At 43.7% G+C, this 16,780-nt stretch overlaps 1 protein-coding gene across 6 annotated transcripts in view; it reads left to right on the top strand.

Annotated features, from left to right (window-relative positions):
- SNX31 (sorting nexin 31) overlaps positions 1-16,485 on the top strand; it is a 37,170-nt gene extending 20,685 nt beyond the window's left edge. Inside the window, exons 10-14 of one of the 6 annotated variants that reach the window (XM_045581358.1) lie at positions 284-487; positions 5,375-5,488; positions 7,743-7,820; positions 14,984-15,037; positions 16,343-16,485. In XM_045581358.1, the coding sequence (XP_045437314.1) occupies positions 284-487; positions 5,375-5,488; positions 7,743-7,820; positions 14,984-15,037; positions 16,343-16,435 (543 nt within the window). In that variant the 3' untranslated portion in view covers positions 16,436-16,485. Of the gene's footprint in view, positions 1-283; positions 488-5,374; positions 5,489-7,742; positions 7,821-14,980; positions 15,042-16,339 lie in introns of all 6 variants that reach the window. The other 5 variants (XM_045581357.1, XM_045581361.1, XM_045581356.1 and 2 more) reach the window with 5 other exon arrangements.
- The last annotated feature ends 295 nt before the right edge of the window (positions 16,486-16,780 follow it).

Raw genomic sequence — 16,780 nt, forward strand, 5'->3', positions numbered from 1 at the left:
ATTCTGACTGTTCTGAGCACTGTGACGGGAGCAGGGGCCCATGGTGGATGGGGCAGGAGCAGTCCCTGCCCTGGCAGGACGCACCCATGACCTTCCCCGGCCTCGCTGTTGGCAAGCACACGGGGCATTGCCTTCCTCCCCATGGTGCAGAAGGAAAAGGCACCCTCCCGCCCCTCGGTGGCACGTGGCCTACCAGGGCGGCAGCTGCTTCTCACATGAGGTTTGCTTCTGTTTCACATGGCCTGTCCTTCCTCCTCCCTCCCCACACCTCCCTCTGGAGCAGTTTCTGGAGCTGGCCCGGGAGGTGCGGCACTATGGCTACGTGCAGCTGGACCCGTGCACCTGTGACTACCCGGAGCCGGGCTGCGGGGCTGTGCTCTCCGTCGGCAACAACGAGATCAGCTGCTGCGTCACCCTGCCCGACAGCCGGACCCAGCAGGTCGTCTTCCAGCTGAGCAGAGTGAAGTGCTGGCAGGTAACCTTCCTGGTGAGTATCTGGCACTGCCTCACCCATGACTTAACGTGTCCACTCATGACTGAAGACCCTATTGATACATATATGTATATATATATATATATATATATACACACACATACATATATACACACACACATACACACACACACACACACACACACACACATATATATATATATTTTGTTAATCCTCACCCAAGGACATTTTCCATTGATATTTAGAGAGAGAATGGAAGGGAGGGAGGAAGACAGAGACAGAGAAACATTGATGTGAGAGAGACACATTGATGGGTTGTCTCCCGCATGCGTCCTGGTGTGTGCCTTTAACGGGAATTGAACCCAGGACCCCTCAGGCCCCAGGCCAGCATGCTACCCACTGAGCCAAACCAGCTAGGGCCAAATCCTATATGTTTCTGGATGACACCGTTGACATGGAGACAGGTCTGCCATTTGAATCAGTACCTCGAGTGGTCTTTTATAGTTATATCTTCCTTAACCCCTGGCAACCACTAATCTGTTTGCCATTTCTGTAGCGTGTCATTTCAAGAACATGGCATGAAACTTTTGGAGGTGATGGATGTATTTATTACCTTGATGGTGGGGGTGGTTTCATGGATGTACGCATGTGTCCAAACTCATCCAAGTGTATACATTAAATATGTGCAGCGGCCGAAACAGGTTTGGCTCAGTGGATAGAGTGTCAGTCTGTGGACTGAAAGGTCCCAGGCTCGATTCCGGTCAAGGGCATGTACCTTGGTTGCGGGCACATCCCCAGTAGGAGGTGTGCAGAAGGCAGCTGATTGATGTTTCTCTCTCATCCATGTTTCTAACTCTCTATTCCTCTCTCTTCCTCTCTGTAAAAGATCAATAATAAAAAATATATATAAAAATATGTGCAGCATTTGCATATTATGCATCAATAAACTTTTTTAAAAAATTGCACATAAAAAGAGGCTATGTAGCCGAAACCGGTTTGGCTCAGTGGATAGAGCGTCGGCCTGAGGACTGAAGGGTCCCGGGTTCGATTCCGTCAAGGGCATGTACCTTGGTTGTGGGCACATCCCTGGTGGGAGGAGGGGGCCAAGAGGCAACTGATCGATGATTCTCTCTCATCAATGTTTCTGACTATATCCCTCTCTCTTCCTCTCTGTAAAAAAAAAAAAAAAAAAAAAAAATCAATAAAATATATTTTTTTAAAAAAAAGAGGCTATGTATTTGATCAGTTGATGAAAATGGGATCCAAGGTTCTCAGGATCCTAAACCTATCTTTCCTCTGGGGCTATGTACGATTCAGCGACTTTATAGAACACGACTCCTGTGAATAATAGACATTGACTATTCTTAGAGGGTAAAAAATGTATATAAAGCTAAGAATGTTAGATGAATGGGATCCTGCAGTGTGTAGCCTTTTGGGATTGGATTTTCTTTACTCGGCATAATTCTTTGGAAATTCACCCAGGTTGTTGGGTTATATCGGTAGTTTGTTTCTTTTTATTGCGGAGTAGTAGTCCATGGTATGAAATGGCTAAAATTTGGTTAGCCATTCACCCAATGAAAGGTTTTAGCTGCTATGATAAAGCTCCTATAAGTATTCCTGTGACAGGTTATTGTCTGATCACAAGTCTTTATTTCTCTCACATAAATGCCCAGGAGTGCAATTGCTGCGTCATATGGAAGTTGCAAGTTTAGTTTCTTTAAGAAAGTGCCAAATTGTTTTCAAGAATGGCTGGTTGTACCAATTTATATTCCCACCAGCAATGTGTAAGTAATGTAGTTTATCTGCATCCTCAACCACATTTGGCACTGTCACTGTTGCTTATTTTAATTATTCTGATAAGTGTGTAATGGTATTCCATTGTGGTTTCAATTTGCATTTCCCTCAAGGCTAGTGATGTTGCAAATCTCTTCATGAGGTTATTTGCCATCTGTGTTATCTTCTTTTCATATCTTTTCCACATTTTTCTAATTGGACTAGAGGTGCATGAATCTGTGTGCCAGTGGGGTCCCTCGGCCTGGCCTGCAGGTTCAGGCCAAAACCTGCTCTCTGACATCCCCCCGAGGGGTCCTGTATTGCAAGAGGGTTCAGGCCAGGCCGAAGGACCCCACCAGTACATGATCAGGGCCAGGGAGGGATGCAGGAGGTTGGCCAGCTGGGGAGGGACCTTGGGAGGGCTCCAGGGTGTGTCCAGCCCATCTTGCTCAGTCCTGATCAGCAGGACCCCAGCAGCAAACTAACCTACCAGTCGAAGAGTCAGAGTGTCTGCCCCCTGGTGGTCAGTGCACAGGATAGCAATTGGTTGAGTGGTCTTAGCATATCAATCGCATATTACACTTTGATTGGTTGAACAACCAACCAGATGACCTGACACTTAGCATGTTAGGCCTTTATTATATAGAATTGTTTTACTGTTGAATTTTGAGAGGACTTAATAAATTCTAGCTATTATTCCTTTGTTGGATATATGTGGTTTACAAATACTTTCTCTGTAGTTCTTTTTTGTACTCCTTTTTTACATACATATATATATATATATATATATATATATATATATATCATTGATTTTTTACAGAGAGGGATAGAGAGTCAGAAAATAGATGAGAGAGAAACATCTATCAGCTGCCTCCTGCACCCCCCCCCATTGGGGATGTGCCAGCAACCAACGTACATGCCCTTGACTGGAATCGAACCTGGGACCTTTCAGTATGCAGGCTGATGCTCTATCCACTGAGCCAAACCGGTTTCGGCTATTGTCTAGTTTTTAAAATCATCAGCAGCCTAATGTATGTACAGTGGTATCTCACTATGGTTTTAGTTCAGTCTTTGTTCTTTCTGTGCTTCATTTTCAGTAGCTTCTGTGGCTATGGTTTTAAGGTTATTGATCTTTTATTTCTATTATTGTATTTTTCATCGCTAAAAGTTCCATATAGGTCCCTTTTCACATCTCCATTTTTTTCTTGTCATTCTATGTTTCTCTCTAAATGCTTGAGTGTATGAAATATATTCAAAGTAACTGTTTTAATATTGTTGTCTACTAATCCCATTATTTCTGTAATTTCTAAGTCTGTTTCTACTGATTTATTTTTCTCCTGTTTGCAGGGCACACTTTCTCCTATTTTGCAAGCCACGTAATTTTTTTTTTGGTGTGCTGAACACTGTGAATTTGCATTGTTGAATGCTGGATTTTGTGGTATTCCTTTAAAGAGTAATTAGACTTTGTGCTGGCATGCAATTAAGTTCCTTTGGATTGGCTTTTAAATTAATTCATGATAGGCTTGCTTTTAAGCTCTCTTTAGGCAGGTCAAGAGCAGTCTTGAGAGCTAATTTAATCCTTTACTCATTAGCTATCACTCATTAGCCGGCATTCTTCGGACTCTCCCAATGTTTTGTTCATGATGGTCTCTCTGCTGTGGTTGACAGAAACGCAAACCCACGTCCAGCCCCAAATTTGTGAGTTCCTGGATTTGTTCAACCTACAGCTTTTCAGTGGCTCTCTCCCCAGCCTCACATGCACAGATGTGCATGAACATCTGTACACCCCACACATGCACATTCTCATTATTCAGCCAAGGATTTGACACGAGCTCTCTGGAGCTTTTTCTCTGTATAAAAGCCCTCGTGTTTGGTCGTCTGCTCCACAAATGCTAACCTGGACTTTTTCACGTGTTTCTCTCTCCTCCTCAACTCAGCATGACCTCTGGGCTCTATTGGGGTTCCCCTCCTTGTACCGTGTCCTGGAAAGTCCCCCAGGGAGTGAGCGGGGTCATTGTAGAGCTCACCTCACTTGTTATTATTCTCCCTCACTCAACATGAACAGTTCTATATTACCTGCCATTCAGTGTCAGAAAACAGCTGTTTCCAAGTTCAGTTTTTACATGGATGCTGTCAGACCAATATTTCTAAAATAGAAATATAATTGTATTATTATGTAGCTTTTAAAATCTTTTTAGTAAGTGCCTATTGCCCTGAAGATCAAGTCCAGACTCCTTAGTTTGGCTTATAAAACCTGTAACATTTAGGGTTGTTGGGTGGCAAGCAACAGAAAACAACACCGTGGCTCTAGGGGAAAAGGGGTTTATTGGAGGGATATGGGGAACCCGCTGACTTAAAGGAAAGGTGGAAACAGAGGCTTAGGAGAGTCAGGAGCCACAGGAGCTCAGGGTTTCTAGGGATTCCTCATCAGGACCTCCTCCTTGGGTCTCTCTGTTGTGGAACTAAATGAGGGGCACAAGGAGTGTTTGTTCAAGTGGACTGAGTTTGGGTCATGTGACACCCTTCAGGGAGGCAGCATTCCTTGGGGATCCTATCCACATAGTCACAGTGGAGGAGAGATGGCTTTCCCAAGGGAATATGGGAGACTCCATCACTAGGAGAAAGAAGGATGGATGCTGTAGAGCAAAATCCAGGGAGAATAATAATAAATGAGGCTGTACCGGGCTTTCAGGACCTGCTCTCACCTTCCTCTCTAAGCCTATTCTCTCACCCTCGCATGCCTTGCAGCCTGTGCCACTTCAATTTCTATCAAATCCTATGTAATTAAAGGGTAATATGCAAAATCGACCAAATAGCAGAACAACCTGTCGCTATGACACGCACTGACCATCAGGGGGCAGATGCTCAATGCAGGAGCTGCCCCCTGGTGGTCAGTGTGCTCCCACAGGGGGAGCACCACTCAGCCAGAAGCGGGGCTCATGGCTGGCTCGCACAGCAGCAGTGGTGGGAGCCTCTCCTGCCTCCGCAGCAGCGCTAAGGGAGCAGGCCTAAGCCATCAGTCAGACGTCCCCTGAGGGCTCCCAGACTGTGAGAGGGTGCAGTCTAGGCTGAGGGGAACCCCCATGCCGAGTGCACAAATTTCATGCACCGGGCCTCTAGTATCAAATAATGTCTTTTCCTCCGTAGGGGACTCTGCTGGATATGGATGGGCCCCAGCGAACCCTCAACCAGAACCTGGAGCTCCGATTCCAGTACAGCGAGGACAGTCGCTGGCAGTGGTTTGTCCTTTACACCAAACAGGTGAGTTCTCAGGGAGGCGCGTGAAATGTGTTCTGAGATGCCCTCTTGCATGCTGGAGTGGACGCAACACATCACCCTAAGCCTGGCTAATTATCAGAGTATGCTGTGCCCTTTCTCTTAGGGCTGTGGTACTCTTTTATTTTTTTTTTATTTTTAATTTTGTTTTCTTTTGCTAGTCACCACAGCCTTTGTATCCATTCGAAATGAATTGAGTTGCCATGCAGGGGTGGAGAACTTTTTTCCTGCCAAGGGCCATTGGGCTATTTATAATGTTATTCATGGGCCATACAAAAGGATCCACTTAAAAACTAGCCTGCTATATTTGGTTACACATCTAATTAACTCACCTCCAACGCCTTGGCAGGGCCAGTCTGTCTGCAGACTGGATGTGCCTCGCCCCTGACTTACAGTGGCTTAAAGCAGGGGTCAGTGAGCTTTTTCTCAAAGGACCAATATTTTAGGTTTTGAGGTTCCTTTGGCCTCTGTTGGAACTACTCAAAAATACGAAACACTCTGAGGGGAAAGACAGGGTGTTTGCCGAGGCAAGGTTTGCAGTCACTTGGAGGGACAGAGAGATTTGGGTAGGGAAACCACCCTTCCTCGCCTAGAATGCTAAGTGCAATCGTTAAATATCTTTATGGCCTTTTAATCTAGGCTGTGGCAAATGAGCTTAAGCCACCTCAGAGAGGGGCAATAACCATTTAAAGGACTCCTAGCGAGGTTTTATTTCCTTTGGAGTGTGGGTGTATGGATGTGTGCTGAGGGACTGCTTTTGCAGAAGGCAGAAATGTGGCTCGTGGGCCTCACCTGTAACCAACTACAAGCAAGGGTTTCGGTTCAAACCTCCTTTAGGTCCTTCAACAAAAGCTCAGCCCCTTGATAGGTAATAAACCTTACCTGGTGGATAGCAGAGTCCTAACATGCATATCGATGCACATTGTATAGTAACATGGAATCAGTCCGGGCCTGTGGGACTCCGTTAAGCATCCTTCCCGGCTGCATCAGCTGGAGGGTGGGAGGGGGTATTGTTGAGCCATTCCATACCCTGATTTTGTGTAGGTTACCTATGTGCACATATACACAGGGTTAGTCCTCACCAAACCAGGAGTGGTTTTCTTATGAGTGTCAGTGCCCTTCTTCCCTCTTCCCACAGTTCTCTCCCTTTAAAATCAAATGAGCTCCCATCATGCTCCACAGTCCTGCAAGACTTTGGGTGGTTCCCTCTAAGTAGCCCACTCTCCTTCTAAGTATTTCTGTGAACTATCCTCCCAGAGGTTTCTACGGGGGCTGCTACCCTAACCAGAGTTTTCTTCCTCTTTCCTCCTTTCTATCATCCTCCCCCCGCCCCCCTACACACACACCCCAAGTAAAGGGACCATCCTTGAGCACAAGCTTACACTAAGGTCCTAGAACCTCACGCTTGGGGCTTCACCTGCCTCAGACCTGGGTGGGGCCGAAAGAAAAGAGAGCAAGCAGAGAACGGAGAGCAGGACAAGAGAGAAAGAAGATCAGTGGGAATGGAGCAAGTGGGAAAATCACTGGGAATCTTGCATTCGGCAAATGGGGGTGAGGATCGATCCTGTAACCAGGAAACCATGGCTCTTGCGCAACACGCTATGCAACGTGTGTCTTAGACTAAACACGATAAGCCATCAGCAAAGCCCCAGGTGATATTGGGGACAGCTGTCCGTGTTGAAAGTGAATAATGAAGGATACCAGAAAAATAAAAAAGTGAAGAAAAACAACTAATTTTTTTTTTTTTTTCAGTTCAGTAAAAGCCATAAGGTGTTAAGGTATTCTTTCAAAGAGACAGGCTACTATTTATGCCTCCTACTATGCATACAGTTAACTATCACCCCACTTCAGCTCATTCGGTTACAATAAAAAGTAGTTTTTACTATTTGTTGATTGTAAAAACAGGAGATGCTTACAAAGTAATAAGGGGGGGGGGGGCGGGAGATGGAATGTGAGAGGTAAGTTTTAAGAGAGAAAATGATTAGTAATGATTAGTAATGAGATCCTGGACATTTTTCGCCTGTCTTTTAAAATATGTACTCTAAACATATCCACATATTGAGAAAATGTTTTGTTACATGTTCATTACATCTTATGCAAATTCATGGAAGTTAAGGAAGAAATATAAATTCGCATGTTTGAAGGGCAGAGCTCAAAACCTGCCCAGTGGTGTGAGGAAGGAAGAAAGCGGAGAAAGATCTCATTCACTGAGAGACTCCTTTCTCTCTGGATTTCTTAGGCTTTTCTGCTGAGTAGCTGCTTGAAAAAAATGATCTCAGAAAAGATGGTAAAGCTAGCTGTGGAGAATCCCGAAATGGTAAGTGCTCTGATCTGGGTACATTTTTCACTTTAAGTTCCAACCATCTGCTGACTCTAAACAAGGCTGCTCAACTCCCTGGGCCTGGAGAGAGGGCGTTAGCAGTGAGCGCCTCTGCCTTCTGGTTGGCGCTTTCTTCAGCATTCAAGCCATTTTCCCAACAAGAATCATTCTTCAGTTGCTGAGAACCCTCTACACCAGGGGTGGGAACCTTTTTTTTTCAGCCAAGGGCCATTTGGATATTTATCACATCAATATTATCCGCTTAAAAATGAGCCTGCTATATTTGGTCAAACATTTGATGAACTCACCACTAATGCCTTGGTAGGGCCAGACCAAATGATTTGATGGCTCTTAAGCAGGCCGGACAGTCCCCAGCCCTGTTCTACGCTGAACCCTTGCATTTCTGCCTTCCCCATAAAAGCTCCATGATAACGTCAGGGCCTTGAGAGGTCTATCACACAGCAGCAGTGATCCTAAATGAGCTCTACAGTTGTGTCCCTAGAAAGAACCCCAGCCTCCCGACCCGTCCACTGTGCCACGTTCAAATGCCTGCAGCCAAGTTCAAATGCCTGCAGCCGTTGGGGGAAGACATCGAGTAAACAAGCTCTCGAGCCCATCGTATTTCTCAATGTGACACTGAACTTGGTTTTGCAAGTGTATTAAAGGCCGGATATCTCATTGCAAGGGCTGGTGTGGCCGGCTGTCAAAAGGCTTACTGAGGTAGAGTTCCTTTTCTCCTTGCTTTGTCACATTATGAGATAAAGATACCCCTAATAAGACAGCATAGTTTGATTTTTTTTTTTTTAAGGGTTCACAAATACCAATGCCCGGTTGACATTTTAAACAAAACAAAAAATATTTTGCAGGATATTACCCAGGCCTTTAAAAATACAACCGAGGGCATTTGGAAATGTTTTCTCATGTTTTCATTTCAATGTAGTCCTTTATAAGAGGGTGAGTGACACCTTCCATTTAATCTTGCTCTTTCTTGATTGGAGATTTTTTCCCCCTAAGAAAATAGTTTCATTTTACCTTTATTTCTCTTTTGGAATTGAAAATGCTTTCCCAGGGAAAATAAAATGGACTTGCCTATTGGTGTTTAAACAATTCAAAATGTACTAGAGCAAAGGAATAAAAGCGAAGGAGTAAAAGAATCAAGGATGCTCTTTTTTCAAAGAGTAATAAAATTGAGCCCTTTAGGCTCCAATTATTATGTATGTAAAAAAGGAGAAGAAGAAAGAGAAAAGTAATTAGCTGAAGTGGTCCCATTAAAAGGGACAAGTGCCCTCAAGTGTAGCTGAATAAAATGTAAGCTACTTGATGCCAAGGAAATACTTGTACAATGACTAGCTGAAGAGTTTGCTCAATAATAGGAGAAGGTAGTCATCTATTTAAAAGTTTTCAAGAAAAGCAACCACACTAACTACATTCCTTAGAGCTGCACACAAGTGGAAAGGTACAGTTTATCCCTATGACTGATGGCAAAATCAGCATATTAGCTAGTATTTATATTGCTTTATCCAAATACTCAAGTTTTATTTCCACAGACTTTTTAAAAAAATTTATTTCTTATTTTTGTTCTTAAAAAGACAGGTTAAGACTCTTCCTCGTGAAAATTGGGTTTTCAAGAGGATGTTGTAGGGGTAGTCCACATTTCAATCTGGAATTACAGCTGCAAATCCCTGGGAAGAACGGGACCCTGGTGGGGAAAATTCAGACTAGCTGTTTGAACTTCAACTGACTCTGGGCCTGCTCTCAAAGTACAATTGATGAGAACAAGTCATGCTGTGGCTTAAAGGAGCCATATAAATGTATGACTGCTGGGCTGGAGTGGGGACATGCTGGAGGGGGGCAAGCTGGGGCGGTGGTGGGGAAGTGAGGGGCATATTGTCTGCAATATTGTCAGCAATAAAAAATGAATAAAAAACAGGGACCCTTTCCCTCTCTTCACGTGGGAGTCTGTACTTGTTCTCCGATAAATCTCCACCTTTGCTATACCAAATAAATGAATGAACGGATGAACGAATACATAAATAAATAATAAATAAATAAAAAACAATAAATGTATAACTGAAATTCGCTTCCACATGAAGTTTAAATTGATGCATATCACCTAAAGAAGGTTCATATAGACGAGGATACAGATGTCTCTATTTTGCAAGGCAGAACAGATTCCAAGAGTTTTAAAAAATCCTCACCCCAGGATATGTTTTTATTGATTGGAGAGAGAGAGAGGGAGGGGAAAGGAAGAGAGATAGACATTGATGTGAGAAAGAAACATCAATCGGATTGCCACCCATACTCGCCCCAACGAGGAATCAAACAGGAAACCCAAGTATGTGTCCTCAAGGGGAATGGAACCAAAACCTTTTTGGTGGTAAGTAAACCAGGCATACGGCCTACTGGCGGGCCAGCCAGGCAAGTTTGACATGCTTGGGACGCTCTAACCAACTGAGCCACCTGGGCAGGGTGATTCCAAGAGTTTGATAATCATGATGAATCTGGGAAAGGACAGATAAAATGAGGAAACTATAACCAAACCGTAAATAAGGCAGATGGTCCCTGGATGCATATTAAATGATACTGTTTTATCCCAGTAAGAAGAATGGAGAAAAGAAGAAATTTAGTGCCAACTTAAAGTTAATTGGCTTAGCTAGCTTTAGGCGGTGCTTTCCAAGGTAGATTTGAAACATTTATGAAGAGATCATTAAAATTTGAAGTCCAACAAATGCGCTAAAGAAAAAATGGAAATAGTCAATAATATAAAAGTCATGTTAAACTCTTAAAGGCAATATTAACTGCAAACCAGAAGGAATAAAAAATGCAATTACACTAATGCCTAAAGAAATTTTGTTAATATTTGCTACTTTTAGCTAGAACAGAATTACAAGGATTATTTTATTTGAGAATAGAGTATATTAGGGATAGATTTGGCTACATATCACACACACACACACACACACACACACACAAAAAAAAAACAAAAAACACCACACCAAACAAGTGTCATTAGCAAAAGAAAAGTTTGTTTCTCTCTCATCCAAAAGAGGCTCAGAGGTAGGCAGTCCAGGCTGATATGGTGGCGCCATGATTTCACCAGATACCTTTCTGCTCTGCCGTCTTCAGTGGCTTTCACCTCATGCCCAAGGCGGCTGCTTGAGCACCAGTCATTACCTCCACATTCTAGGCAACAAGTCTGAGGAAAATGAGAAGCAGAACCCATCTTTCTCTTTAAGACTTCACCTTAGAAGCTCCCCACAAAATTCTGCTTATAGCTCATTGGCCCAGAGTTAACACACCACCGGCCCACACCTACGTGCAAGGGAGCTGGGTTATTTGGGCATTTTGTAGGGTATGTTGTTGTTTCTCAGAATAAATTCAGACGAGACCAGGCACATTCAGGGTGGTATGGCCGTAGACTCAGAATAAATTCAGGTGTTATTACTATCAACGAAAGGTCACTGTTGCCAATGGAATGCCAACAGGAATTCCCAGCCTGGGGTGCAAGAAGAAGAGAGACTTTATGTAGATGAACAGTTTGTAAGCTAAGGAAATGCAGGTTCTGGTGGAAACTGAAAGTGCTCCCCACCAAAGCAAAGGGAAAGCCAGTCCTGGTCCAGTTGGTTCGCTTTTATGCAAATGAGGGATCTAAATTTGCACAGTGTGATTGGCCCAAATAACACTGTTCTCATTGGCCAGGACTGTACACACAGATTGGTTATTATGGAGCCTCTCTGGTCGGTTGTTAAAGATCCAAATGAGGATATGGCTGCACAGCTCCAATTGGTCAAAATATGATTCCAGGAACTCCTTTATAAGCATAGGCTCAGACTGCAGGAGGAGACTGGGCGGCTCAGTCTGTGGCTTTTCCCTAATGTGCAGTGTGTGTGCTAGCTTCTATTATATAAGCAATGACTCCCAGACTCTGATTATGAATGTGAGCCAAATTAATTGCAAGGAGTCCTTCTCAGCAGATATATTCCTTCTGAATCCCACATTACTAAGAAAGGAGGACAGAATGGAAAATGGAGTAAGCTACCAGCAAATATAAAATGTATGGTGCCCTAACCGGTTTTGCTCAGGGGATAGAGCGTAGGCCTGTGGACTGAAAAGTCCAGGTTCGATTTCAGTCAAGGGCATGTACCTTGGTTGCTGGTATATCCCCAATAGGAGGTATGCAAGAGGAAGCTGATTGATGTTTCTCTCTCATCGCTGTTTCTCTCTATCCCTCTCCCTTCCTCTTTGTAAAAAAAAAAAATCAATGAAATATATTTTTTAAAAACTTTATAAAATGTATGAAAGACACCGAGAAAAGGAAACATGTATTTTTTGCAGTAGATGTGTTCCTAAGGAGTTTCTCAATTTTGTATATTGAACCATAATCTGAATACATGAGCGGTATCAGGAATACACTGATGAATAATTTTCTGAATTAAAAAATGAGCCCGGCTGGCATTGCTCTGTGGTTGGTTGAGCATCAACCTATAAACCAGGAGGTCCCAGTTCAATTCCTGACTAGGACACATGCCTGGGTGCGAGCTTGATCCCCAGTGTGGGGTGTGCAGGAGGCAGCCAATCAATGATTCTCTCTCATCATTGATGTTTCTATCTCCCTCTCCCTCTCTGAAATCAATAAAAAATATATTTAAAAAAATAGGAAATAAAAAACATTGCCCTGGCTAATGTGGCTCCGTTGTTTGGAGCCTCATCCTGTACACCCACGGAAGATAGCTGGTTCGATTCCTGGTCAGACACATACCTGGGCTACGGGTTAAATCCCCAGTTGTGGTCAGGTGACAGGCAGCTGATGGATGTTTCTCTCACATGGATGCTCCTCTCTATCTCCTTTTCTCTCTCTAAAATCAACTTTTAAAAACATCCCAAAAAACATTTTATATTTGTAAATAATCCGTACTTTTGTAAATAATCCATTATTTGTAAATAACCTTTATTATTGCAATAGTTTGTTCACTTTTTTGTAAATAATCCATACTTAGATTGCTTTATTAGTTTGTTCACTTTAAAGTGCCTCTGACTCTCTAAAATGGTTTTCTGAGAAATGGCAGAGAAGAAGATGGCCTTCTGCTTCCTGCTTGCCTCATACTTCTCAGCCCCTCCCAAACTACCCTCACATCTATCCTGTTTTTCTCTCCACTTCTCTTTCATCTTGGGTAAGATCAGACCGTGTAAAAGGCTGCCGGGAGCTGGGTGCTTTGAAGTATGTTCCCGGCAGGTGGTGAGGAGGGAGCGGACCAGGGGCAGTGCTGTCTGATGTCTCAGCATTGCTGGCCTTTGCATTGCTCGTCCAGTTCAGAAAACAGAAGTTCAGACATGTTGCGGTGGACATGAGAAGGGGCTGAACATACAGAGGACAAAGTGTTAGAGAACCAGGGGGAAGAATGATGCGGGAGGAAGTGGCCAGATGGTTAATAGAAACTACTCTGTGGATGAAGGAGAAAGGGCAGGAATACTGCCTTATGAAAAAGAATTCGCTTTCCTCCCAACTGTCTTCCTTCTAGGATGTAAGATAGTTAAAGCCTATTGAAACAAGGAAATAGATTATGTCAGAAATCGCTTAACATCTGTAGTGGGCTCTATTTTATTTATTTATTTTACCTAGGGAGGGGGAGGGGAATGAGACTAGGAGAGAAAAAAATTCTGAGTTTCACCCCAACTCTGTGTAGTTCTCTGCACAAGATTATTTACAAGCGATGATGTAATGTTGTATAAGAACAATAATCATAATAGTGAAACACATACAATGTCAGGGCATTAATTTCTCATTACTGAAACTTAATAACTGACTTTTTTAAAATTGCTGAAATAGGCCTCAACTATATGAGCTTTCTATTAGCAATACTAATCTAAGTCCTGTGCATATTTCAAAACAATATATTGTATAACAAACTTAAGTTAACCATAGTTAACAAATTATGTTCTTTTGTGGTGTCAATGTTATTTATCCCACTTAATTGGAAATGTCCCACTCTATACGCTCACGAATAATAAGCAATCACAGACAACTTAATTAAATCACCCCTCACTCCATCCTTCCTGAATGCCTGAGCTTGCCGTGCGGTGGTTAGAAACTGGGGCTTTAGCACCAGGGAGTTTGTTGGAGGAGAAAGGCAATTAGCAAAGAGACATTTCCAGTTACAGAGGGACGAGCTGAGACATGCAATTCTCCTCTTTTCCTAGGAGCCTAACAACTCTTCCTCGCAAACCCTGGCTAGGCCAAGTACACTGGCTATGCCAGACGGTCTCTTTACCCTTCCGGGTTCATTGTTCACTCTCTTCCAGCCTCTCCATGCCCTGGAGACTGACCTTTGTGTACTGTGACCTTGCCCTCTGATCTCCGACCTTGGATCATGCTCACCACTGGGGAAACCCAGGGAGCGTGGAGGGTGGGAGAAAAGTGAGATTGGGGGATTTGGGTCTCTGCCACTCGGCACAGCCATGGACAAGGGTCACGCTCCTGTGGGGGCCTCTTCTCCCTGCTACTCCCTTTCCCGTACCCCCTGCTCTCGTTGTCCCTTCAGGCCTAGAGGGGGGAGGAATCACCCCCACACCCTAGTCCCCGGGGACTCCAACATCCCTTCATGGATGCACTTTACTCCTTCCCACGCCTCCACTAAATATAGCTCCTTTTGAAAACTCCTCAGTCACCCCAAGAGGGCGCCACCTGTATTCTGCTCGGACCCTGGCTGTACCGTTGCGTTTACCTTATGAGCATGAGGTAGATGCCAGTGTCTTGAACTTCAGTTTGATTCCTTCCTTGACTGATGGCGCCTTTGAATTGATTAGAGCCCCTTCTGGCCTTGATTCAGCTTATGGATTGGAGCACTGTGAATTATTTCAGGATTAGAAGTTCATTTTATTTTGGGTGAAGACCATTTGGAATCTGTGTTAAACCACAATGTCCGTAGGCAACTACCCATGTGAAACATGAAGCTTCCCTTTACTTTTGGCAACTCAATTGCTGTAACCCTTAGACACTAGCAAACAAAAGGGGGAATTTGCAGATAAGCAGGGTGAGCCTGGCAGCCTTTGGGGCCTTTAAGAGGATTATTGTGGGAGGGGAATGTGCCAGTTAAATAGGTTATTTGTGTGCTTGCTTCTCCGGGCTGCACTGACCGACATTTTCCTAATCTCTTTAGCAGATTGAAGTTCCGGAACAGGGTAGAAGTAAAAAATACCACAGTCAACAAAGCCAGGTCTGTGAGTAAAATTATGTAACTGATACATTATCATTTTGATACATCTGCCATTCCCCTCTCTCCCCCCTTTCAATAACCAAAGTCATTCTACTTTTAATAATAAGCCAGAATTCTTCCTTTGCAGAAGCTCTTCCATGTAGGTTAGTCCAGTGGTCGGCAAACTGCGGCTCTCGAGCTACATGCAGCTCTTTGGCCCCTTGAGTTTTTAGCAAAGGCCAGCTTAGGAGTCCCCTAATTAAGTTAATAACAATGTACCTATCTATATAGTTTAAGTTTTAAAAATTTCACTCTCCAAAGAAATTTCAATCTTTGTACTATTGATATTTGGCTCTGTTGACTAATGAGTTTGCCGACCATTGGGCTAGGCCAAGAGGTGTAGGCTGTTTATTGCTGGCGACCACTGCTCCAAAGGTCCAAAGGTTTCCTTAAACCAGCAGTCACCAACCTTTCAGACCTCACAAACCACCGGTGGTCCACAGACCACCAGTTGGCGACCCCTGGGTTAACGCATTCATCCTCCCCACCATCTTGTAAATCAGAGAGGTTACATGGCTGGCCCCAGGTTGCACAGTAATCAGTGGTGGAAGAAAGCAGGCACCTGACTCCAGCGCTGTGCCCGTAACTACTTTTGCTAACTCTTTCTAAGTTCAAGTCCTGGAGTAGATGAATGAAATACAGGTGACCTCTTAGTAGCATTTCAATGGAATTTATTATTGGTCCAGCTCCTGTCACAAGATCTGCTGTGTATATAAAAAATATTTAGTATAGCTTGGCCAGCATGGCTCAGTGGTTGAGTGTCAACCTCTGAACCAGAAGGTCACAGTTGGATTTTCATGCCCAATTGCAGGCTCAATCCCCAGTGAGGGAGGGGTGGGGGGTGTTCAGGAGGCAGCCAAAAAAATTATTCAATTATTCTCTGTCATCATTGATGTTTTCTCTTCTCCTCCTCCTTCTTCTTCTTCTTCTTCTTCTTCTTCTTCTTCTTCTTCTTCTTCTTCTTCTTCTTCTTCAATAGATTTTATTGATTTTTTACAGAGAGGAAGGGAGGGGAGAGAGAGTTAGAAACATCGATGAGAGAGAAACACCTCCTGCACACCCCCTACTAGGGATGTACCTGCAACCAAGGTACATGCCCTTGACTAGAATCGAACCTGGGACCCTTCAGTCCACAGGCCGACGCTCTGTTCACTGAGCCAAACCAGTTTCGACTAACTATGAGAATCCTTGACTTTGTTATTGTTGTTATGGAAGTTATTTCCTCCCATTTATGTATTTCTGACCTCTCTGTTTACTTCACAGCAGAAAGACTGTTCTAGTTTTCTACCAAGGACAAGCAAGATGAAGGCAGCTGAAGGTGACTGTGATTGGGGGACCACAGAGGAGGAAGGTCTTTGAAGAGGAAGTCTCACTCACTTTTTAAAATGTCCTCTAAGGCTGTGTTGACAGTGCCTAAGCGTTGAAAGTGAGCTTCCTACCATCCGTAAAAGAAATTTGACCCCTTCCTATCTTTGTGACATTAAGATGGACCCTCTTCATCAAGACTTCAGAACTTCGTTAAACTCAAGATGAAAAAGAAATGTAAGCCAAAGCTATCCTGTTTGTTTGGTTTTTTTTTTAAATATATTTTATTGATTTTTTTACAGAGAGGAAGGAAGAGAGATAAAGCCAGAAACGTCGATGAGAGAGAAACATCGACCAGCTGCCTCCTGCACACCCCCCACCGGGGATGTGCCTGTAACC

This window comes from Pipistrellus kuhlii, unplaced genomic scaffold (assembly GCF_014108245.1).
Source record: "Pipistrellus kuhlii isolate mPipKuh1 unplaced genomic scaffold, mPipKuh1.p scaffold_m20_p_14, whole genome shotgun sequence".
NCBI lineage: Eukaryota > Metazoa > Chordata > Mammalia > Chiroptera > Vespertilionidae > Pipistrellus > Pipistrellus kuhlii.